The sequence below is a fragment of the Zootoca vivipara genome, chromosome 14 (genome assembly GCF_965207765.1).
Source record: "Zootoca vivipara chromosome 14, rZooViv2.hap1.1, whole genome shotgun sequence".
Taxonomy (NCBI): Eukaryota; Metazoa; Chordata; class Lepidosauria; order Squamata; family Lacertidae; genus Zootoca; species Zootoca vivipara.
In genome coordinates, this window is record NC_142597.1 from 12883497 (window position 1) to 12903138 (window position 19642).

At 47.8% G+C, this 19642-nt stretch overlaps 1 protein-coding gene across 10 annotated transcripts in view; it reads right to left on the minus strand.

Moving 5' to 3' along the window:
* ROBO3 (roundabout guidance receptor 3) overlaps nt 1-19642 on the minus strand; it is a 311710-nt gene that overhangs the window by 170737 nt on the left and 121331 nt on the right. For 2 of the 10 annotated variants that reach the window (XM_060268623.2, XM_060268621.2), the window contains exon 1: nt 16745-16907. The exons of the other annotated variants lie outside the window; for them this stretch is intronic. In XM_060268623.2, the coding sequence (XP_060124606.2) occupies nt 16745-16817 (73 nt within the window). In that variant the 5' untranslated portion in view covers nt 16818-16907. Of the gene's footprint in view, nt 1-16744; nt 16908-19642 lie in introns of those variants that run through there. 10 annotated transcript variants of the gene reach the window in all.

Below are 19642 nucleotides of genomic sequence, written 5' to 3' on the forward strand. Positions count from 1 at the left end.
ACAACAGCCTCGGAGAAGCCCTTTGGCTGTCCCTGTCCTTGGTGGCGCCCTAGAAATTGCTCAGTGCTCCATTTGTCTTCCATCCACTTCTGAGCTGGAGGGCCTTTATTTGCTTCTGTCTATCATCCAATGGCCTCTGAATGCAACAGGTGTAAATCAGTAAAGCATTATCTTTTTATGCCTTCTGCTGTGGAGATGCACTGTACATTTACACATAGCTCTTCCCTGGGCATTCGGGTTTATTTCTTAGGATCATGACAGGTGCCAATCACATGCCAGCTAAGTTTACAGCACGGCTGGAAGTGATCACCTACTCACTTGAAAGCTTAACAAATATTGATCAGCAGAAGGCCACAAAGGTATGTCAGCAGTAAAGTCTTGATATGTTTATGCAACACACACCCTCTCATATATGAGAGGTTAATGTGCTAAACAGCATCTCTCCCTGAGCCTTCAAAATATTAAACCACCTTCAGGGAAAGGGAAGGTTCTGGGATTCCCATCAAAGAGCCATTTTTTAACCCCGATCTGAGAATCTCTAACATGCAGGTATGTGAAATCCAATATCCATTCTTGCCTCTGGCTACTGGAAGGAAACAAGGCCTCTCCAAGCATCATTCAGACATCTGGCTGCTGCAAAAGGCAAAGGAGAGAGTCCCTCTCATCCTCACATCTATTTGTCTCTCTCCACCATCTGGTTGACAAGGCTGTGTGTACTCTGCATGCAAAATTTAAAAAAATAATCTGTGCCAAGAAAGCTATGGTAACAAGGAGACAAATTCTGCAACTGGAGCCGGCCCTGTCATTCAACAGGGGGAGACAGTCTGCTAGGACAGTAAGCTGCCAGTTAGGGATGCAAAATTTAAGCTGCAGTGATATACACTCTTACCTAAAAATAAGCCCCATGGAACTTAATGAGGCTTTCTTTCGAGTAGACATGCACAGGACCGCACCATTTAAATGATTAAATGGCTAGAACATTTCATTTAATTGGGTTAATTAAATTAAACCAGAGTTTCCCATTAACTGGACACAAAAATTTAAATTATATAATACTAATACAAGGTTCTTGTTTTTTTTTTTAAAAAAATGCAGCCGGCAAGTAATATCTTAAAATAATGTGTCCCAAGGCATGTTCTGACAGCATATGACAGTCTAAATGACAATATTGCTGAAGCTAAGCCGGTTGGTGACTGTACAGGAGTCTGCCTGGAAATCTCATGTCCCTGTCTTCGGTCCTACAGAAGCGAGGTAGGATAAGTTTGCTAACTTAAGGGAGGGACTGTAGCTTATGGACCGAGCACCATCTCTGCATGCATAGCGTCTTGGGTTCAATCCTTAGCACTGCCAAAGATCCAATAGCAGGTAAAGGATAATACAGGGCCAGTCCTACCAATGGGCAGGAGGGGACAACCACTTCAGGAGGCAGGTGCTCCCAGATCTACCTCTGTCATTAGAGGCCCAAGTAATCTCAGTGGTAACACAGCTATGGCCACTTCAGGATTGGGACACCCGGACCACTGTCATCAATGCACTGGTAATTATTTATTTATTTATTTATTTATTTATTTATTTATTTATTTATACCCCACCCATCTGGCTGGGTTTCCCCAGGCACTCTGGGCGGCTTCCAACAAAATATTAAAATACAATGGTCTGTTAAATATTAAAAGCTTCCCTAAACAGGGCTGCCTTCAGATGTCTTCTAAAAGTCTGGTAATTGTTGTTCTCTTTGACATCTGGTGGGAGGGCGTTCCACAGGGCGGGTGCCACTACCGAGAAGGCCCCTCTGCCTGATTCGCTGTAACTTGGCTTCTCGCAATGAAGGAGCCGCCAGAAGGCCCTCAGCACTGGACCTCAGTGTCCGGGCAGAACAATGGTAACCTCAAGGCTGGGCTATGGCAATGTACTCCAAGTGCAAGGCCCATAAATTACAGCAAGTGCAAAATGCAGTGACTAAACTGCTCATTGGGGCAGACCATTGCTGTCCTATTATGCCTCTGCTGAAAAACTGCTGCCACCTGCCAATTAGTTGCCAGGCTAAACTCAAGGTGCTTGTTGTACTGATAGGCAAAGACTTATACAGCTCGGGACCAGGATACTTAAAATATAGTCAGGGCCGGCTCTAGGTAGACCCCCGGTGGTGCTGGGCACCACGGCGCCGGCCCGCCAGGAGGGCGCCGTGAGCTGCGCCTGCCCGCTGGCCGGCCGGTCCGCCGGTTCGACGCGCAGCTGTGCCCACGGCAGCCATGCTGTGCCTGCCTGCCCGCCGTGCAGCAGCGCCTGTGGCAGCCGCGCTGCGCCCGCCCGCCTGCCCACCGCGCTGGGAAACGGGGCGGGGGGGCGCCAGAGGGATCCGTCGCTCCACAGCGCCAGGGGCGCTTAAGACGGCCCTGAATATAGTCTCCGCCCTTGCAATCCAGTTCACTACTGCACTCCGCAGATGCCTTCTTATTGGGAAGTCCATTTTGTATGATGTAGGAATCGTACTTTCAGAGTGTGGCGCCCACCCTCTGGACCTCCCTCCCATTACATATCAGACAGGTGCCCTCTTTGCAGTATTTTGGGTGCCTATCGAAGACCTTCCTCTTCCAACAAGCCTTTTAAGTGGAGATTTTCAATCCTCTAAATACATTGACATAGAGATTGTATTCACATGTGTTTTAATGTTGTTTTTTCATGGTTTGAGATGATTCCCGGGAATAAAATACTAAGGGGCAGCGGTGACAGTCCCCCAGCTGTCCCTCATGAGCTCCCTTTTGCTGGAAGATAGAGCTGCAAGCATGCCACGCATTTCATCCTCCATCCCCCTAACTGTGCCGGCCTCTGTCCAAACAGTTCCATTGGTAGAGCATGAGACTCTTCATCTCAGGGCTGTGGGTTCGAGTCTCACGTTGGGCAAAATAATTCTGCTTTGCAGGGGCTTGGAATATATGACACTTGTGCCCCCTTCCAACTCTACAATTCTATGATTCTAAATGAGAACATAATCCCACTGCTAGTACTGAAGGAAGATTCAACTTCTGTACACAGAATTGGGGGGGGGGGGATATGCCATCATGTCCTTTGCCTTGAGCAGCAAAATATATTGATGCAGCCATAAGAATGTAAGTGCAGCCTCCTGGATCAGCCAGTAGCCCCTCTGATCCAGCATTTCATAGTGGTCAACTAGATGCCTATGGGAAGTCCCAGCAAGACCCAACAAGACCCAAGTGCAGCAGCACTTTCTCCCTGTGGTTTCCAGCAACAGTTACTCAGAAGCATGCTGCCTTCATCCCCGGAGGTTTGTAGCCATTGATAGCTTTATCCTCCATGCATTTGTCTAATCCTCTTTTAAAGCCATCCATGTTTGTGGCCATCGCTGCCTCTTGCAGGAACAAATTTCATCGTTTAATTATGCACTGCGTGAAGCAGTACCTTCTTTGGCTTGTTTTCAATCTTCCAACGTTCAGCCTGTGCTAAGGAAAAGCCATCCACCGGCTGAGACCCAGGAAAGACCTCTTCCTACCCAGGGCAGATCTAGATAGGCAGACCTGGTAGATCCTGCCAGCATTCCTACCATCTTTCCCACACAGGAAAGAAGGCCTCTTCTAAGGCGAAGATCTCTAGTACAACCCAAGCATCGCCTAAGAAAAGATAAATGCTTCGGAGCATCTGTTTATATGCAACCACAAATTTAAATAAATGAATTAAGAAAGAAACAAAGATCTTTGCCAATTAATTGATGAATCAGGTGACAGCTCCATTACTATTTATATTGTGCAGGGGGAGTATGCAACATTTCATTTTCTGCCTCAGGCACAGAAATTTCCTCGGCCATCATTGTCTGCAATTTGTATAAATTATGGAAATTAAGCCCATTTGCACCTTATGTATAATTTATTCTGCTTAGCCTAATTGTGGGGAGGGAACAATGCGATTGCATGTCAGTGAGGCCCCACCCACTGGAAATCTAATTTGGACACACACACCCCTGTGCTTTCTGAGATTTCACCAGGTCCTTCTTATGCACTTTCGTGCTTTGCAAGCCTTAGCTGGTAGAGACACCGAGGTCGCATCCACACCATCCATTTTAAACCACTGGAAATTGTAGTTTGCTACAGGCACTGGGAAATTGATCTCTGCGATGAGCCTCCTAACAGCTCTCAGCATCCTTAAACTGCAGTTCCCAGGAGTCTTTGGTGGAAGCCAAGACAATCAAAGTGGTATTGTCGTTGGCATCCATCTGCCTCAAGAGACAATGGAGTATTTCTTTAGTGGTGAAGTAAAACGGCTGCATTAGCAGCACCGAAGTGACTTGCTCAGGGCACAAGCCTAGGCAGCGTTTATGGAACTCCTGAGCTGCCCAGACGAAAAGACCCCCTCTCGGCCTCGCTGATGTGGTCCAAAAGAAAGCAGAGCAAAACGTTTGACACCAGCTTGGCTGCAGGAGTTGCCAGAAGGCAGTGTACCAGGTGCCAAATCCAACTGTCTTAGGGACTCCACTGAGATTTGTGTTGGGTTTACTCCTTAGCCTTTTCTTCTCTTGCAAGGCAGTGGATGTTTAGGATCAGAACTTTCCTTCTCCTAGATCAGGCATCAACAAACTGCGGCCCTCCAGATGTTTTGGCCTACAACTCCCATGATCCCTGGCTAACAGGACCAGTGGCCAGGGATTATGGGAATTGTAGTCCAATACATCTGGAGGGCCGAAGTTTGGGGATGCCTGTCCTAGATGGAACACTTTCCCAGGTTGATGAGCCCTCACTTCCCTCTGCAGCACATGCAGAAACCACCTTCTTGAACACTCAATTCACCAGAGCCTGTCTTCTCATGCAGGGGAAGTCTGTAACTCACTGAAGGTTTGAGACCCATGAACTAACTTCACCTGGTTTAGCCTGCCAGTCGAAGCCATTCTCCGGGATGTGGCCACTGTCACATGCCGACAGCTTCTAGGAGCCACAGGTGAGAGCTGAGAGCAGGTGGGGACCAAAGACAGGCAAACTGCCCCAGAAGGAGCATTATGTGTCTCCCTCAAAGGTACTACCCCCTCCCCTAACACCCCATACTCCCCTAAAATAGTATAATAGTGCTATAAATGTTCTGCATGTTTCCCTGGATGACCCCTAGTTCTGGCATTTTGAAATGCAGTAGGAAAACAGGTCTATATCCACTTTCTCCACACGATGCATAAGTTTGCAAGCTTCTGTCATATCAAGCCCCCACTTATGCATCTTCCCAACAAAATAGTCTCATGCATTGCTCCAGCCCCCTTAGCATTTGGGCTACTGCTCCTAAACAAATTGGAAAACTCCACATTTTGAGCAAACAGCCCTGCAAACAATTATACTGCTACCATTTGGCATTTCTTATACACCAGCCATTATACACCAGTATTAAGTGCTGTATGGAAGACACAAAGCGTCGGGAGTCCTCCTTAGAAGGTCTGATGTCTGAAGCAGAGTGGCAAGGCTTTGAGGAGGAGGAGACAAGGCTTGAGCAGTGAAGGATGTGGGAAGGGGAGGGCAGAAGAGAATGCTACTTTCAAGGCTTTGAGTGCATTCTTCTATCCCACCCTGGTTGCTTAAACTCACTTTTAAAAATATCAAGTTTCTAGCCCTCATCAATGTAGCTTCAGAATTGTGAAGGAAATGTCTTTAGAACAGGCATCCCCAAACTGCGGCCCTCCAGATGTTTTGGCCTACAACTCCCATGGTCCCTAGCTAACAGGACCAGTGGTCGGGGAAGATGGGAATTGTAGTCCAAAACATCTGGAGGGCCGAAGTTTGGGGATGCCTGCTTTAGAAGTTGCAGCAACTAGGAGAGATGGAACAAAGTTTCCTGGGGGCAAGATGGAGAAAAAGAGACTTCATGGCCCTGCGAAACATAAGGCTCAAGTCTGCCTCCAAGTCATATCTTTTAACCCAGAAACCCTTAGGTTTCAAATTCTTCAGTGAAGCTACAAATTCTTCAGTGAATACAGAAAGTCACTCTTCACATGCCTAGTGGCATGCTTTACTACTACTTCACGGTTCAGACCTCAGATGCAGAAAGATCAATGTATCCTCCTGCTCGCCACATGTCAACAATCCTGAAGTAGAAGATGTTAGGGTCATTGGGCTACTGTCGACTGTCATGGGCACACAGGCTGCGATACATCAATTCCCATCCCCCCCCCCCCGTCCTTGTACAGTACACAGGTTGCCACATGCTGGCTAAGAGCTAAATTCAGGCTGGACACTTTATGACCTGGTGAAATGAGTTTTTTTCCCTTCCTCTGCCATTATCCCAGCACATTTCAAAGACCTTCAGTTCCATTCTCCATCATCTCTCCAGGAGGCTGCCAGCAGGAGGAATAATTTCAAGGGTTCTGCCACTGTCAATTCTCCCCCACTTAGTGCTTACACACACAGGAACTGGAGCTGGCTTCAGTCTGAAACCACTCCCAAATGCCAACTAATGCTGATAGCTAGCTAAGTAACTCTGTCCATGCGGCAGCCGGTTACTCCGAGTTTATTAATCCGGGAATGAAATAAAACCCATCAGAAGCCCTTGAATCAAGGACATGCAAATCCTTTGTGAACAGAGAAAATCCAAATCTTCTACTTTTAGCAGATGTTTATAAAAATGAACCAGGGGGCTGCAGAATGTTAACCCATTAGCAACCAACAGCTGCTTCTACCCCCACAAACAACTGAAATGAGACTTGCCCGCAGCTCAACAACATTACAGGGCATGGTGGCCGCAGATCTGTTAAAATTTAGCTGCTATGGCCACTGCCGAGTCATTTTTACTCAACCGAGCCTTCAATTTTACTCCTTTTTTATGATTACTGCTTCTTTTATCACTCATACAGGTTAGCTCTGTATCCTTTTTTATCTGTACCTTATTGTAAGCAGCCTTGATAGCTGCTCTGGCTGGAAAGATGATGCACAACGGCTAAAAGAAAGTACCGGTAATTTGCAGCTTGCAGGAATGAGTAAGAAAAAGTGCCACCTGAACTTTCCACATCTCAGGTGTGGCTCTGGAGTGGGATTTCAGTATCTTACTCTGCTACCTCCCCAAAACACCCAATTACACATTATACACCCACCCACCCAACACATTCAGTGTTGTCACCTCCCAACCCTTGGACACTTCGATTTGTTTGACGCTTCAGCATTCAGGGTCCCACAACCATTTCACATTCTGATCCTGCCTCCAACTGTTGCTATAGACGTCAGACTCAAAAGAACACCTTAAAAACAGCTAATCTGTCTTGATCCTAACAAGGCAAAGAATGAGCAGGGCCATTTTCCCCTAGCAAAGAAGAAGAAGAGAAAGAAAGAAAAACCCATGAAACAACAAAACCACTTCTTTCTCTTTTTTTGGTGTCCTTTAACAGTGCCTGTGAATTCAGTTGCAAATTCACCCTCCCCAAGATTACAGCAGCAGAAAGAGAGAAAAGAGTTGCACAATGGAGGCCATTTCCCCACCCCCATAACAAGGAAAGAAAGACAAAAGCCTGTGTTCTTTGGTCCCTCCCCAAGTTGCTTCTGGCTACTTCTTACATCCCATAGCTTAAAGAGGCCTTTTCTCTACCCACCACCAAAGCAGGTCAGGGAGGTGACCAGAGCTTACTGGGAACATTTGCGAGTCACCCTCTTGTCTCCACAAGAGCAGCATGTAGGCTAAAATTATTTTGTTTGCCTTGGCTCCCTTAACCAGCTTCATCATTTTTCAGATTCACACCTCTGACAAGAGTGGAAAGGGGGGGGGTCAGCACTGCAAGTTCTGAAGCAGTGGAACAGCAGAACTTTTCCTGGCTCTGCCTCCAGCTTTTCCATCTGATCATTTCCAATAAACAGTGGGGTGCAGCCGATAGCGTGTGGGGCTGGGGGCTGAAATCCCTGCTCATGACATGTAGGTTCCTCTTCAAACAAACCATGAGCAGAAGGCAAGGTTTGTCCTGGGCTTTGGCTGATGAGAAGAAAATAGTGAGCCTTGGGGTGGGTTGGGGCCATAGCTCAGCGGTTGGACATCTGCTCCGCATGCAGAAGGTCTCAATCCCAATGTGGTGTAGTGGTTAAGAGCGGTAGACTCGTAATCTGGGGAACCGGGTTCGCGTCTCCGCTCCTCCACATGCAGCTGCTGGGTGACCTTGGGCTAGTCACACTTCTTTGAAGTCTCTCAGCCCCACCCACCTCACAGGGTGTCTGTTTTGGGGGAGGAAGGGAAAGGAGAATGTTAGCCGCTTTGAGACTCCTTCGGGTAGTGATAAAGCGGGATATCAAGTCCAAACTCTTCTTCTTCATCCCAGGCATCTCCAGATAGAACTGGGAATTACCATATTGGCCCGAATATAAGCCACACCTGAAAATAAGCCACACCTTTAAAATTGAAAGGGGGGAGGGGGAAAAGACAATACCCAGTCTGCTTCCTAGGGGGGGGACCACACCGCTTTGCTGGCAGCCTTCCCCCCTGCCCCCTTCTTTCCGGCACTCAGGAGAGGCTTGAGAGAGGCAGGCAGGTGGTGTGCCATTGCCCCACGCTCCTGGGCTGCTCGGGGGGTGGGGCGCCGCTCTGACGCTCGTAAGGTCATGAATATAAGCCGCACTTTAAATTGGCTTTTGAAAAACAGAGGGTCTGCAGTAGTTAGCTACAGTGGTACCTCTACTTACGAATAACTCTACTTACGAATGTTTCTACTTACGAACAGAGCTCCGTCCGCCATCTTGGATGCGGTTTAGATTTTTTCTACTTACGAATATTTAGATAGGGTTGCTTCGACTTACGAATTTTTTCTCCCAATGCATTCCTATGGGATTCAACTTACAATTTTTTTCGACTTACGGATGTGCGTTCGGAACGCATTAAATTCGTAAGTAGAGGTACCGCTGTAATTGGGAGCCACTGCTCTAGCTTAAGGGGTGAAGAACTTGTGCCCTTCAAATGTTTCTAGACTACCACTCCCATCATCCCTGACTTTTGACAATGCTGGCTGTGACTGAGCTAGATGATCCTTGGGGTCCCTTCTAACTCTACAATTCTATGATTTTTGGCCATTGCTCCATGTAGTTCAGTGCTTTGTACGCTACAGTGACACTCCAGGCAAAAGTCTCTCCTGGTCCTACCTGGAGATGCTGGGGATTGGACCTTTGGGCACATGCACACACCAAAGAATGTGTGCTCTGCCCTTGAGTTATGTCCCTTTCTTCCCAGGATCTGCGAACAGGATCCAGTCTGAGATCTGCCCATATAAGGATCCCAGGAACTCGAAACAATGACGCAAAAACAGTAGCAGTCAGCAACTGTCGAGGAATCCGCTGGTGCCATTTCCTTCTTCCCCCTCACCTCCCACCAGCATCATCTGCCACCATATGAAATTGAAAAGCCTAGAGTCTGCCAAACTCTCAGATGTTTTGTTTTTTTAAAAAAAGCCAAACCTCTTAGCGGGTGACACAGCCAAGCACTGCCTGGCCTCAATTAGCTAGACAGCTTTCCAGGGGAGGAAGGAGGAACTCTAGTATTTGGATTATATGGAAGGATATTCACACAGAGACACACAAATTGCACTGACTTTGAGCTATAGGTGGGACAGAGAGCATTCTGGTAACAATAAATTCCAGAGAGAGAAAAAGACTTGGATTATTTTAGAAAGACCTGCCTCACTATTGTTTTTTTAATTGCTGTTTCAGGATGACAAAACTCTTTCACACAAACATCAATAAATCTTCAGTTAGCCGATGGCTACTGGCTGCATTTACTCTTATCATTGAGCTGCAGTCCTTCTCCATGTCTTCCTATATACATAAACATGTAAGGCTGTCATCATGCTATAGTTGTTTTGGCTCCCTTGGCCAATAATGCGAGATGAGCGCGCAACCCCAGAGTCGGTCACGACTGGACCTAATGGTCAGGGGTCCCTTTACCTTTACCTTTTAGGTGGCAACGCCAGCTCCAGTGTGACTACAGAACAGTAGGCAGGTGAACAATCAGTATGGATGGCAAATGGCCAGGCAAGCTGTTTAAGGGAGGGAGGTGCTTCAGAGAGCAGTTTGCCAAACCCCTCTCTGAAGTGCAGCCCCCCCTGCTTTAAAAGGGGGTGAGGCTTGGGGAGAGCTGTGAATGAAGGGCAAGTTGAGGTTTAGGCAAACTGTGAAGGGATAGGCCAGGGGGTGGGCAAGGTGTAAAGGGAGAGATGTTTGCTCAGGTGTAGAGGGAGAATGGGTTGGCAGGTGTGGAGGAAGGAGAGTTGGCAAAGTGGTTGGCGGGTAGCACAGTGCAGTCGTACCTCGGCCCCCAAACGCCTTGGGAGTCAAAACGTTCTGGAAGTGAGTGTTCCGGTTTTTGAACTTTTTTTGGAAGTCTAACATCTGGCACGGCTTCTGCTATTGTTTCCGGTGCGCCTGCCACAATTGCAAACCAATCAGAAGTTGCACTTTGTTTTCCGAATGTTTTGGAAGTTGAACAGACTTCTGGAACAAATTCCGTCCGACTTCCGAGGTACGACTGGTTACGTAAACTTTGGGATGCGTGCGGGGCAAACCGGGAAGCATTTTATTGGGTTTTGCCGCGCACGCATGCGCAGAAGTGGTCTGCGCTTTCGCAGAAGCGGTCCTCAGGTTGCAGAAACCTTGGGATCCGACCGGACCTCCAGAGCGGATCCCGTCCGCAACCGGAGGTACCACTGAATAAAACTAACTACTGGTACTTGTCTCAGCATCCTTTGTGCAATGCCACCTGAGTCAAGCTTGGCATTGCTAGACTGCTTCAGATCCATTGCCAGCTCCTGTTCTGTGCTTTCTCACAGCAGCTTTATGGGCAAACATCAGCAAATGATAATACTTCTATCCATACGCTGATCATTGCTCCATACCAAGCTGATGTTTAAAAGCACAGGACCAGAGAATGTCTAACTTTTACTACTGCGTCTTTTCTTCAGTTGCTCAGGCGCTACACTGAAGATGCTCATAAGCCATTCTCACCACATATCACTTACTACTTACACATTTATATGATGTTCCTCAAGTGCTTCTAAGTGTTTTACAACCTTAACTGTCAATATTTGGGAAATAGCTCCAGGAGGAAACTCCCCAAGTTATAGGAGGAGAATGAAGGCCGAGGGACATGACCAAGGCTGCACAATGATTCAGTGGGAGAGGATGAAAAAGCCAGGGTGACCAAACGCCATAGGGAAGCGGCATCTTCACTCCTAGTCAAGCACTGAAAGCTACAGAGAAGCCGTGCCCTTTATGATTAGCCTAACGTGAATACAGTTTCGACTCCAATTGCCTACCTTCTAGTCCATTCTGTGCTGTATTAATAGCACAGTAGTAAAGTAGATGTTTTGCATGGAGATGTTCTCAGGTTCAATCTCTGGTATCTTCCAGTAAAAAAAATCCGGGTAGAAAGTGATGGGGTAGGGTGGGGGAAATTAACTATTTAGGACACTAGAGAACTGCTGCCAGTCAGAGTAGGTATTACTGGGATCCTTCATATAAGACAGCTTCCAACGTCAGATACAGACAATTCAAAGTGGGGCTTCTTCTGAAAAGCTTCAAGTTTCTCAAGACAACTAAAAATTATAGGGGGGGGGGGTTAGAGGGAGGTGAAAGCACATGGAAACAAGAAAAAGCCAATTGACAGTGCAGAGTACAGCGGTACCTCGGTTTATGAACCTAATCCATTCCGGAAGTCCATTCTTAAACCAAAACCATTCTTAAACTGAGGCACACTTTCCCTAATAAGGCCTCCCGCCACCGGTGCCCTTCCACCATTCGGATTCCGTTCTTAGACCGAGGTAAAGTTCTCAAACCAAAACACTATTTCTGGTATTGCAGAGTTTGTAAACCAAATCATTCTTAAACCGGACTGTTCTTAAACCGAGGTACCACTGTATAGCTCTGGTGGAAGTTATTTATTAGGGGTGTACACATGTCTCAAGACTAGCCTTGTATCTGTAGCTTCTTTTTTTTAAAAAAAAAGTGATCTGTTTCTGAGTCGCTCTATGTTCTCTCTACTTTGATATTTCATGTTCTGAGCTACTGTGTATTTACAAAATAAACAAAGAAACAAACAGAGCCCTTGGTTCCCATTCACTATAATGGGGAATTGATGAAATATAATTGGATGAAATTTACAGGTAGAGAAATCTCTCCAGAGTGGATTAACCCTAGCAAATTGTGGACAAATAGATATAGGGGTCTTTTGTAAGGGAAGTAAAAGTGATTCACTTCCTCCATAATCCTTTCTGGGGTGGGGTACATGGGTTTGTCTCTTTCTCGCCTTAAAATAATTAAGCAGCGACCAAGTGGAGTGCATTCTTGCTTGTACATTTTTAAAACTCTGCAGCTTCACATCCACCTTTCTTTCTGGTGGCTGTTTGTGTCTTCTGATAGGCCTTTACAGGTCTCTGATAGGCTTTACAATGCAAGGCTGAGTAGCATGCTCCCAGCAGAGTTCTGAAGAATTCTAGGATGGCGCTGTTTTTTGTTTTCTTAAAACATAAACGATGCTTTCAACTTTCAACAAAAAAATACATCTCCACTGCTGTGCTTTTAATAAAGCACAATTCAGAGTTCTTCAGTGCTCTACAGGGCAACATTTTGGACAGTCTCAATTCTTGCAAAACCCATGGACCTAGAGAAACACAGAGATATATATAGCAAAGAAACAGAGAAAAACAAGGTTTTGCAGGGGCTCCGATCTGACTTGGGACAGCATATTGCCATTGCACTTTGACTTAGGGGACCCTGCAAATCACCCTGACTTGCCTTCTTATTCAGTCTTAACACAGAACTGAAGTACCAGTAAAAAAGGTAAAGGGACCCCTGACCATTAGGTCCAGCCACGGACGACTCTGGGGTTGTGGTGCTCATCTCGCTTTACTGGCCAAGGGAGGCGGCATACAGCTTCTGGGTCATGTGGCCAGCATGACTAAGCCGCTTCTGGCAAACCAGAGAAGCACACGGAAACGCCATATACTTTCCCGTCGGAGCGGTACCTATTTATCTACTTGCACTTTGACATGCTTTCGAACTCCTAGGTTGGCAGGAGCTGGGACCGAGCAATGGGAGCTCACCCCGTTGCGGGGATTCGAACTGCTGACCTTCTGATCGGCAAGCCCTAGGCTCAGTGGTTTAACTCACAGCACTACCCGCGTCCGAAAGTACCAGTACATTCTTGTTATTTACCGCTTAACCAAAGATAGCCAACAAGGCACAATCTAAATGTTGTTGGGCTACATTTTCTCATTAGCCCCAGCCAACATGGTCAACACTCAGGGATGATGGGAGTTTCGGTCCATCATCATCTGAAGGTAGCACATTGTCTACCACTGGACAATCTGGCTTGCAAATGGAAAAAGTCAGCCAAAGTACAACCAGCAACCTAAAAACCAGTGATCACTGAATATTAAGAACTTCAAGACTCAGGCACACCCCGATAATTTGACACCAGCATCCAATTGCATTGACAAACAAAGCACACGTCCACACTGAATCCAATCCCTTTTAACCATCTTTGGGGTCAGGATAGCGTGGCAGGCAGCATAAGAAAATCAACATGCACACACATAGCTAGTCTCAAGCAACTCATTGAAGACTTGTTCCGAAAGCCCCTGTCATAATTCTTCCCCTCTAAAGCTTTCTGACAGAGGCTTATGGGTGGAAGAAAATTCCTCGGACTTCCTGAAGGCATCCTGTTTTTCACATCTGCAAATTCTAGCCAACCTAGGCCATCCGACGAGGTTCTCCAGTGTGCAATGAAGTTTCCACAGGAGAACAAGGCAAACTCAGACAGAAAGAGCTGTGCAAGGTGTTAACTACAGTATGCAAAAAAAGGCATACCGTATATTCTGGCGTATAAGATGACTGGGCGTATAAGACGACCCCCAACTTTTCCAGCTAAAATATAGAGTTTGGGATATACTCACTGTATTAATAAAACGACCCAGCATATAAGACGACTCCCGACTTTTGAAAAGATTTTCCTGGGTTAAAAAGTAGTCTTATACGCAGGAATATACTGTAGCTATGTACGGTATGTTAATTTGGAACCAAGTCACAGCGGGTTCAATAGGGCTTGCTCCCAAGAAAGTGTGCCTAGGTTTATGGTTTTATGCTCCAATCCTACACACACTTTCCTGGAAGAAAATTCTCATTCAATACACTACAAGCTTACTTCTGAGTAAAAGTACCTGTGAGTTTCTGACATCCACAGTTTATCTTGCACATGCTTCCTGCAAGGCCAACAATATCTGATTCTGATCTTACCCTAATAATACCATACCAAAGGTCACAGAGTTTTGGGTTTGGCAGAATTAAGCCAACCTTTGAATCAGTGTCGTTTCCAACAGGTTTAATTCTTTAAAAAAAAAAAACCCTATACTTTATTCATTGTGGGAGTCTACTCAGCTTCCTCTCTGCACACTCGCAAATATTAATGAAGCAGTACAGGCTCCTGTTTGCTGATCTAAGAACAGACACACAGCTAATCGACAGCCCTGCTTGCAGGAGCAGCATATTCCCTCGGATCCTGTTGCCAGCGCCTGCTCTCAGCTGGAAGCAACGTGCAATGAAAAATCAGTCACATTCCCCCCCCCTTAAAAAAAAAACATTGCAAATGTGAATCCATCACGCCTTTCACTTGGCATTATCCTTCAGCAGCCATTGTCATTCAGACTAAATCATTCCTTCGATGTTCACAGTACAGGAGATTGGGAACAGCCAGTTGCGAGGGCACTAACTGGCATGCAACATTCACAGATTTGATAGCATTCAATGTAATAAAAAGGACCTAGGTCGAGACACTCGTCCACAGCCCCACACTCAATGGAACTTTCTGCTCCTCGCCAACAAGAATATACTGTCAGCGGTTGCTTCTTAAAGGCATGAGATGGCCAAGTAATAATTTTTTTTGGGGGGGGGTCTAAAAATAAAATTCTAGGAATCTCACCTTTCTTGTCTTTTCCACCCCACCCTCCAGGACAGAACTAGCCTCAAACTGATCACCTTTCAAGTTTCAGTGACAAAAATCACATCTGTAAATGAAATTCAGATGGGGGGGGTCAGAGGGATGCTGAAACTCTTTTCCGTTCACTCCTAAAGAGCTGGAACTCAGCTCTCAGCTCTCAGCCCCCAACCCACCCACCAAATCTGCCTAAATTCTAAACAAGAACACTTTACTGCCCCATAATTTAAAACACTTTTAAAAAAATCCCTCACTTTCCCTCCATGGTAAATAAAGATGGGTTATTTTTATTTCCAACATTGCATGTTTTGCAGCTTTTGATTTTGCTTTAAAACCAACACATACAATGGTTCCAGCTGTACCCTCGGGCTGCTGCATCCTTTTCCAAAGTGTGTCTTGATGCCTCCTCTAGTGGACAGATTCTGGGAGAGTTTGTGGCCTGAAGATTTTTGTTTCCGCACACATGCACAGAAAAGGGGGAGGGAGACTACTAAGGGCTTTGGTAGGAAGCAAATAAAGAGCATACAGAAAACCGTAGCACTGTCTCTGGCCACAGAGAGAAGGACTGGTACAAATCTTGCTAAGGAAAGCTGTGTGCGAACCCCAAGCCAGGGGAGGCCTGGAGCCTTCAATTGTCAGGGATCTGAAAGGTCAGTCACCCTCCAGCTGACAGCCTCTTCTCTACCCAGTCACATCCCCTTGTGTGCACTTCTTTTTATCACACTTGGGCCCATCTGTTACCTCAATGGAAAGTGCAAAGCAGAAGAGCCTCTGGGTGAGGCTGGATCTCACCGCACGCAGGCAGAGTGCTCAATTCTGGGTGACATGGAAGGGGGAGTTGACTCCACAACGTGGCAGCTGCGCATTGGGGAGTATATGCACAGCACTTTTTTGCATGTTACACCTTTCGGACAGGGAAAGCGCAACCACTGCAGGTGCATATATTTTGCTGTGGATCAAACGTGCACCAGAAGAAAAAAAATAAAAATAAATGTAGCATCCCGGCATGTTGTATGCACCGCAGGCACAAAAATAATGGCAAACTACAAACGGGCTTTCATGAGAATCTGCACGTGTTTTGCTCCAATCTTCCTACACAGACAAATGCTCTGTAAAGGGAATGATCTACGAAGTGACACACAGTGGGTCAGGATTGGTGGTCTAACAGACTCTGGACAAACTCACAAAGACAAGAATGGGGCAGGGAGGAAGGGGGACACAGTGAAAAAAGAGGACCTCCTTCCCACACTGCCCAGACCTGAATGCCCTCTTGTCGGTCTCCCATTATCATCCTTTCATAGGGTCGTAATCACCAACATCAACCAACCCCTCTTGCCTTTTCATCAAGACTTGAAACTACCACCCCCAAAGCATGGCTCTCCATTTACTCCAGCGGGTGCCAGAGATTGCCTGGCAGCCTTTAGCCACCTCCCTCGGTGTTTCCCTGCTCCCAGATTTCCAGAGCGAAAAGATATGATACAATTGCAACTAGAGATCCACCAAACTCCAGAACTGTGGCGCACTGAGCTGTCCCTGGCCTTGACCAACCGCAGGATCCCCGGACAACAAGGGACCCGTCTCCAAAAGAAAGGAAGCCAAACGCATCCGGATCGTGCGCCTCTGAATGTTACTTTCCTGCCCAGCTGTGCCCAGAAACTGCGCTTTCCCTTAGACGACGGGGAGCTCCGGAGCTGCGGTCTCTCCCGAGAGCTCTTTTTTTTGGGGGGGGTGTAAGGGGGGAGGGGAGTATTAACAGGAGATCTTCAGATCAGGCGCTGGGAGCGAAGCGCCCGGCTTGCGAAGCGCATCTTACCTGCAGCGGGTCCCACCAAGGCCGGCAAGAAGCACAGGAAGCTCCGGAGCCAAAGCGGGAGCCGCCGCCGCATGGCTCAGCTCCTCCAGGGACGCATCCAGCAGAGGAAAGCGGAATCCTTTTCGCGGCGGCTCCCCAGCAGGGGGGCGGGTCGGCTCCGGGGACCTGCCCCCAGCCGTGGCGAGAGGGAAGGGAGGCGGTCCTCGGGTTCAGCAGGGGAGGGGTGGGGAGAGGGAGAGGCACGCGATCCAGGCAAGCTCCGGCACTTTGGGAAAAGCAACTCCAAGGCGCCGATTGCTCACGGGCGAGCGCAGCACTTCTGGAGCGACTCCCGGCGGAGCAAGCACGTTGCTGATGCTGATGTTGCTCCGGACGCCTGGCTGGTGCCTGTTCGCCCGGGCGCGATAGCCGAGAAGCCGCCACGCCGTGGAACTTGCTTCAACTCCGCTGCCCCGGCCCCTTTGTCAGGCTGCTGGTTCCCCCAGCGGCGGCTGAAAGAGACGCCGACCCGCCTCGCCCGGAGAACGCGCGGGTCGAGAGGAGTTGGCTGCAGTCGAACCAGGATGGGGGGCGGGCGAGATTTGGCTACGGCGCCAGCAGCCACGCCGGAGGGACGCGCTTGCCGAGCTGCTCCCCGCCCCTGTCGCCCCACGGAGGGGCAGGGGGGAAGCGCTCTCGCTGGCTCACGCCGGATCAAGTCGCCAGTCAACGCGACTCGATTTGAATTTGCAACCCGCTCGGGGCGCAAGGGCAATTCCGACGCGCGAAATAATCACAACCCGTTGGGGTCCTCCGTTGCCCGCCTGATACAGTAATCTTCTTGCTACACGCGTGTATGAGAAGTAAGGGAAACGCCTCCGCTAGCGTGCACCGTTGTCATGTGAGAAGGCAGGGTGCGTGTTCTGCCCGCGTTAGAACAAACGCAGGGAGGTGTGGGAGGGGCAACGCGGCAGTAGGGTCCGCCCCTGACCTACGTCCCTGCGTGCGAACCTGAGGACGAGTCCGACTAGGGTTTTCTGCTGCTGTGCTCCTCTCTCACCCATGAAGAGAACCGTTTGTAGTTCACCAATTTGGAAGCTGGCGGAAAGCGAGCTTTCACCATCCAGACGTTCAGTGTGCACGTGTGGGGGGGATAACTAGGATCACACCTGTTATGCTTGCGCCTGACCTCCACTGGTTCACCTAAAGAATTCTTGCACATAATTGAGCTTTCTCTTCATGATACCCTGGAAAAGTGAGGGTCCTTGTCACATGTGCAGTTTGCACACACACAAGTTTATTCAGACATTAAGCCAAAACATGGGGAGCAAGGCAGCAAGGCTTGATCCTGCCCTCTCCTGTCCATACACCATCCACTTTTAATATAATGTCCAGAACAAGGTCCCTAACTGCGCATAGAGAGCCCACAGGTGTACAACTTAGACATGGGGTAGACCTTGTGCGCATCTTCAGCTGAAGGTGTGGAGATGGATAGGAGAAATATGGCTGTGACCTCAATTCCACTCTCCACTTGACCCCCATTTTTCACTGTGAGCGTCTACATGAAATGATGGCAGTGTATATAGGTGTTTTCCTATGTCACTGTATGCCTGTGGAGGAAAAGTGACACATGGGATGAAGCCTGGAAAAAATTGCTCCCCCTGGGTAGGTGCAGAGTCTCTAAAGACATTGGGTGGATTTATTTTGCTCATTCGGTGCAACCAGTCTAGGCGGCAGGCTGCGCTGCTTAGCATTCAGTAGAGAAAGCTGTTGTTATTATTCCCTAATGCAGCAAAGGAGAGGTGCTATGACAAGCCATGCCCTTTGATTTGGCAGCCGTGCCCTCCGATTCCAGATACAGTATGTGGAGCAGGCCTGTGAACTTTGTAATGGATTAAAGAAATGCACTCTGTGTATATTGAAAGATTCTTTTAGTCCACAAGTGAGATAGTCTTCATTTTGTCTTAGGACAGGGCGTTTCATACTTTTATAAATCACTTTAACCGATGGCACTGATTCTTCCTTATTTTGCATGATCTAGGTATGTGAAAGTCGATTCTGGAGATTTGGGGCCTGCTTGGTGAACCCTAACTTAAACCCTCTACAGAGGTTAGCCCTGCAGCAGCACCTTCCATTTAACATGCTTCCAGTTTAGTGCTAAGTTAGCAAAACAAGGAGCAAAAGGTGTTCCTTGCAAAAGGACTGCTGAAGCCGTCACCGTCAGTCCACGAACAAGGATTAGGGAAGCCACTGAGAGATGTCAGCTTCTTTACACACACACACACACACACACACACACACACACACACACACAAACACTCAATCCGCCAATGTAAGAAATAGGGAAACGAATTCTAGAGGTGAAGTTATATGAAGTCTGCTAAAGCAAATACCAAAAAAAGCATCTTAAAAGGCCAGTGTGCAAAAAGCTTTCAAGGACAAGAGTCCTTTTCATCAGTTTACAATTGCGTATATCAGAATAAATGCTCTGACTGTTCAGTGTCATAAGACTCTTTTTAAAGGAATATGCTTATTATAAGAAAATATCCATGAGGGCTATGGCATGGATCCAGACCAAGGGTTGTATCCAATGCCAGTCCTATTTAGAGTAGACCCACTGAAGTTAATAGGCATGTCAGTTAGGTTCTTTATTTTCAAAGGGTCTACTGTAGAGGTTAGTTGGCCACAGCCCAATCAGCGGTGGAGCAAGCCAATCGGGCATGCCTTGTGCCCAGGGGTGGGGCCAGCCACCCGTGGGGCAGGACGAGCCGGCGCAGGACACTCTGCGGGGCCTCCGAGGAGTCTGCCCGCCTCCTCCCACTCAGCCACCCTGCAGCTGAGGGGGAGGCGGCAGGCAGAGAGTTTGGGGCAGCGTGGAGCCTGTGGGCCCAATCCACCATGTCACTCCCAAGAGAGATG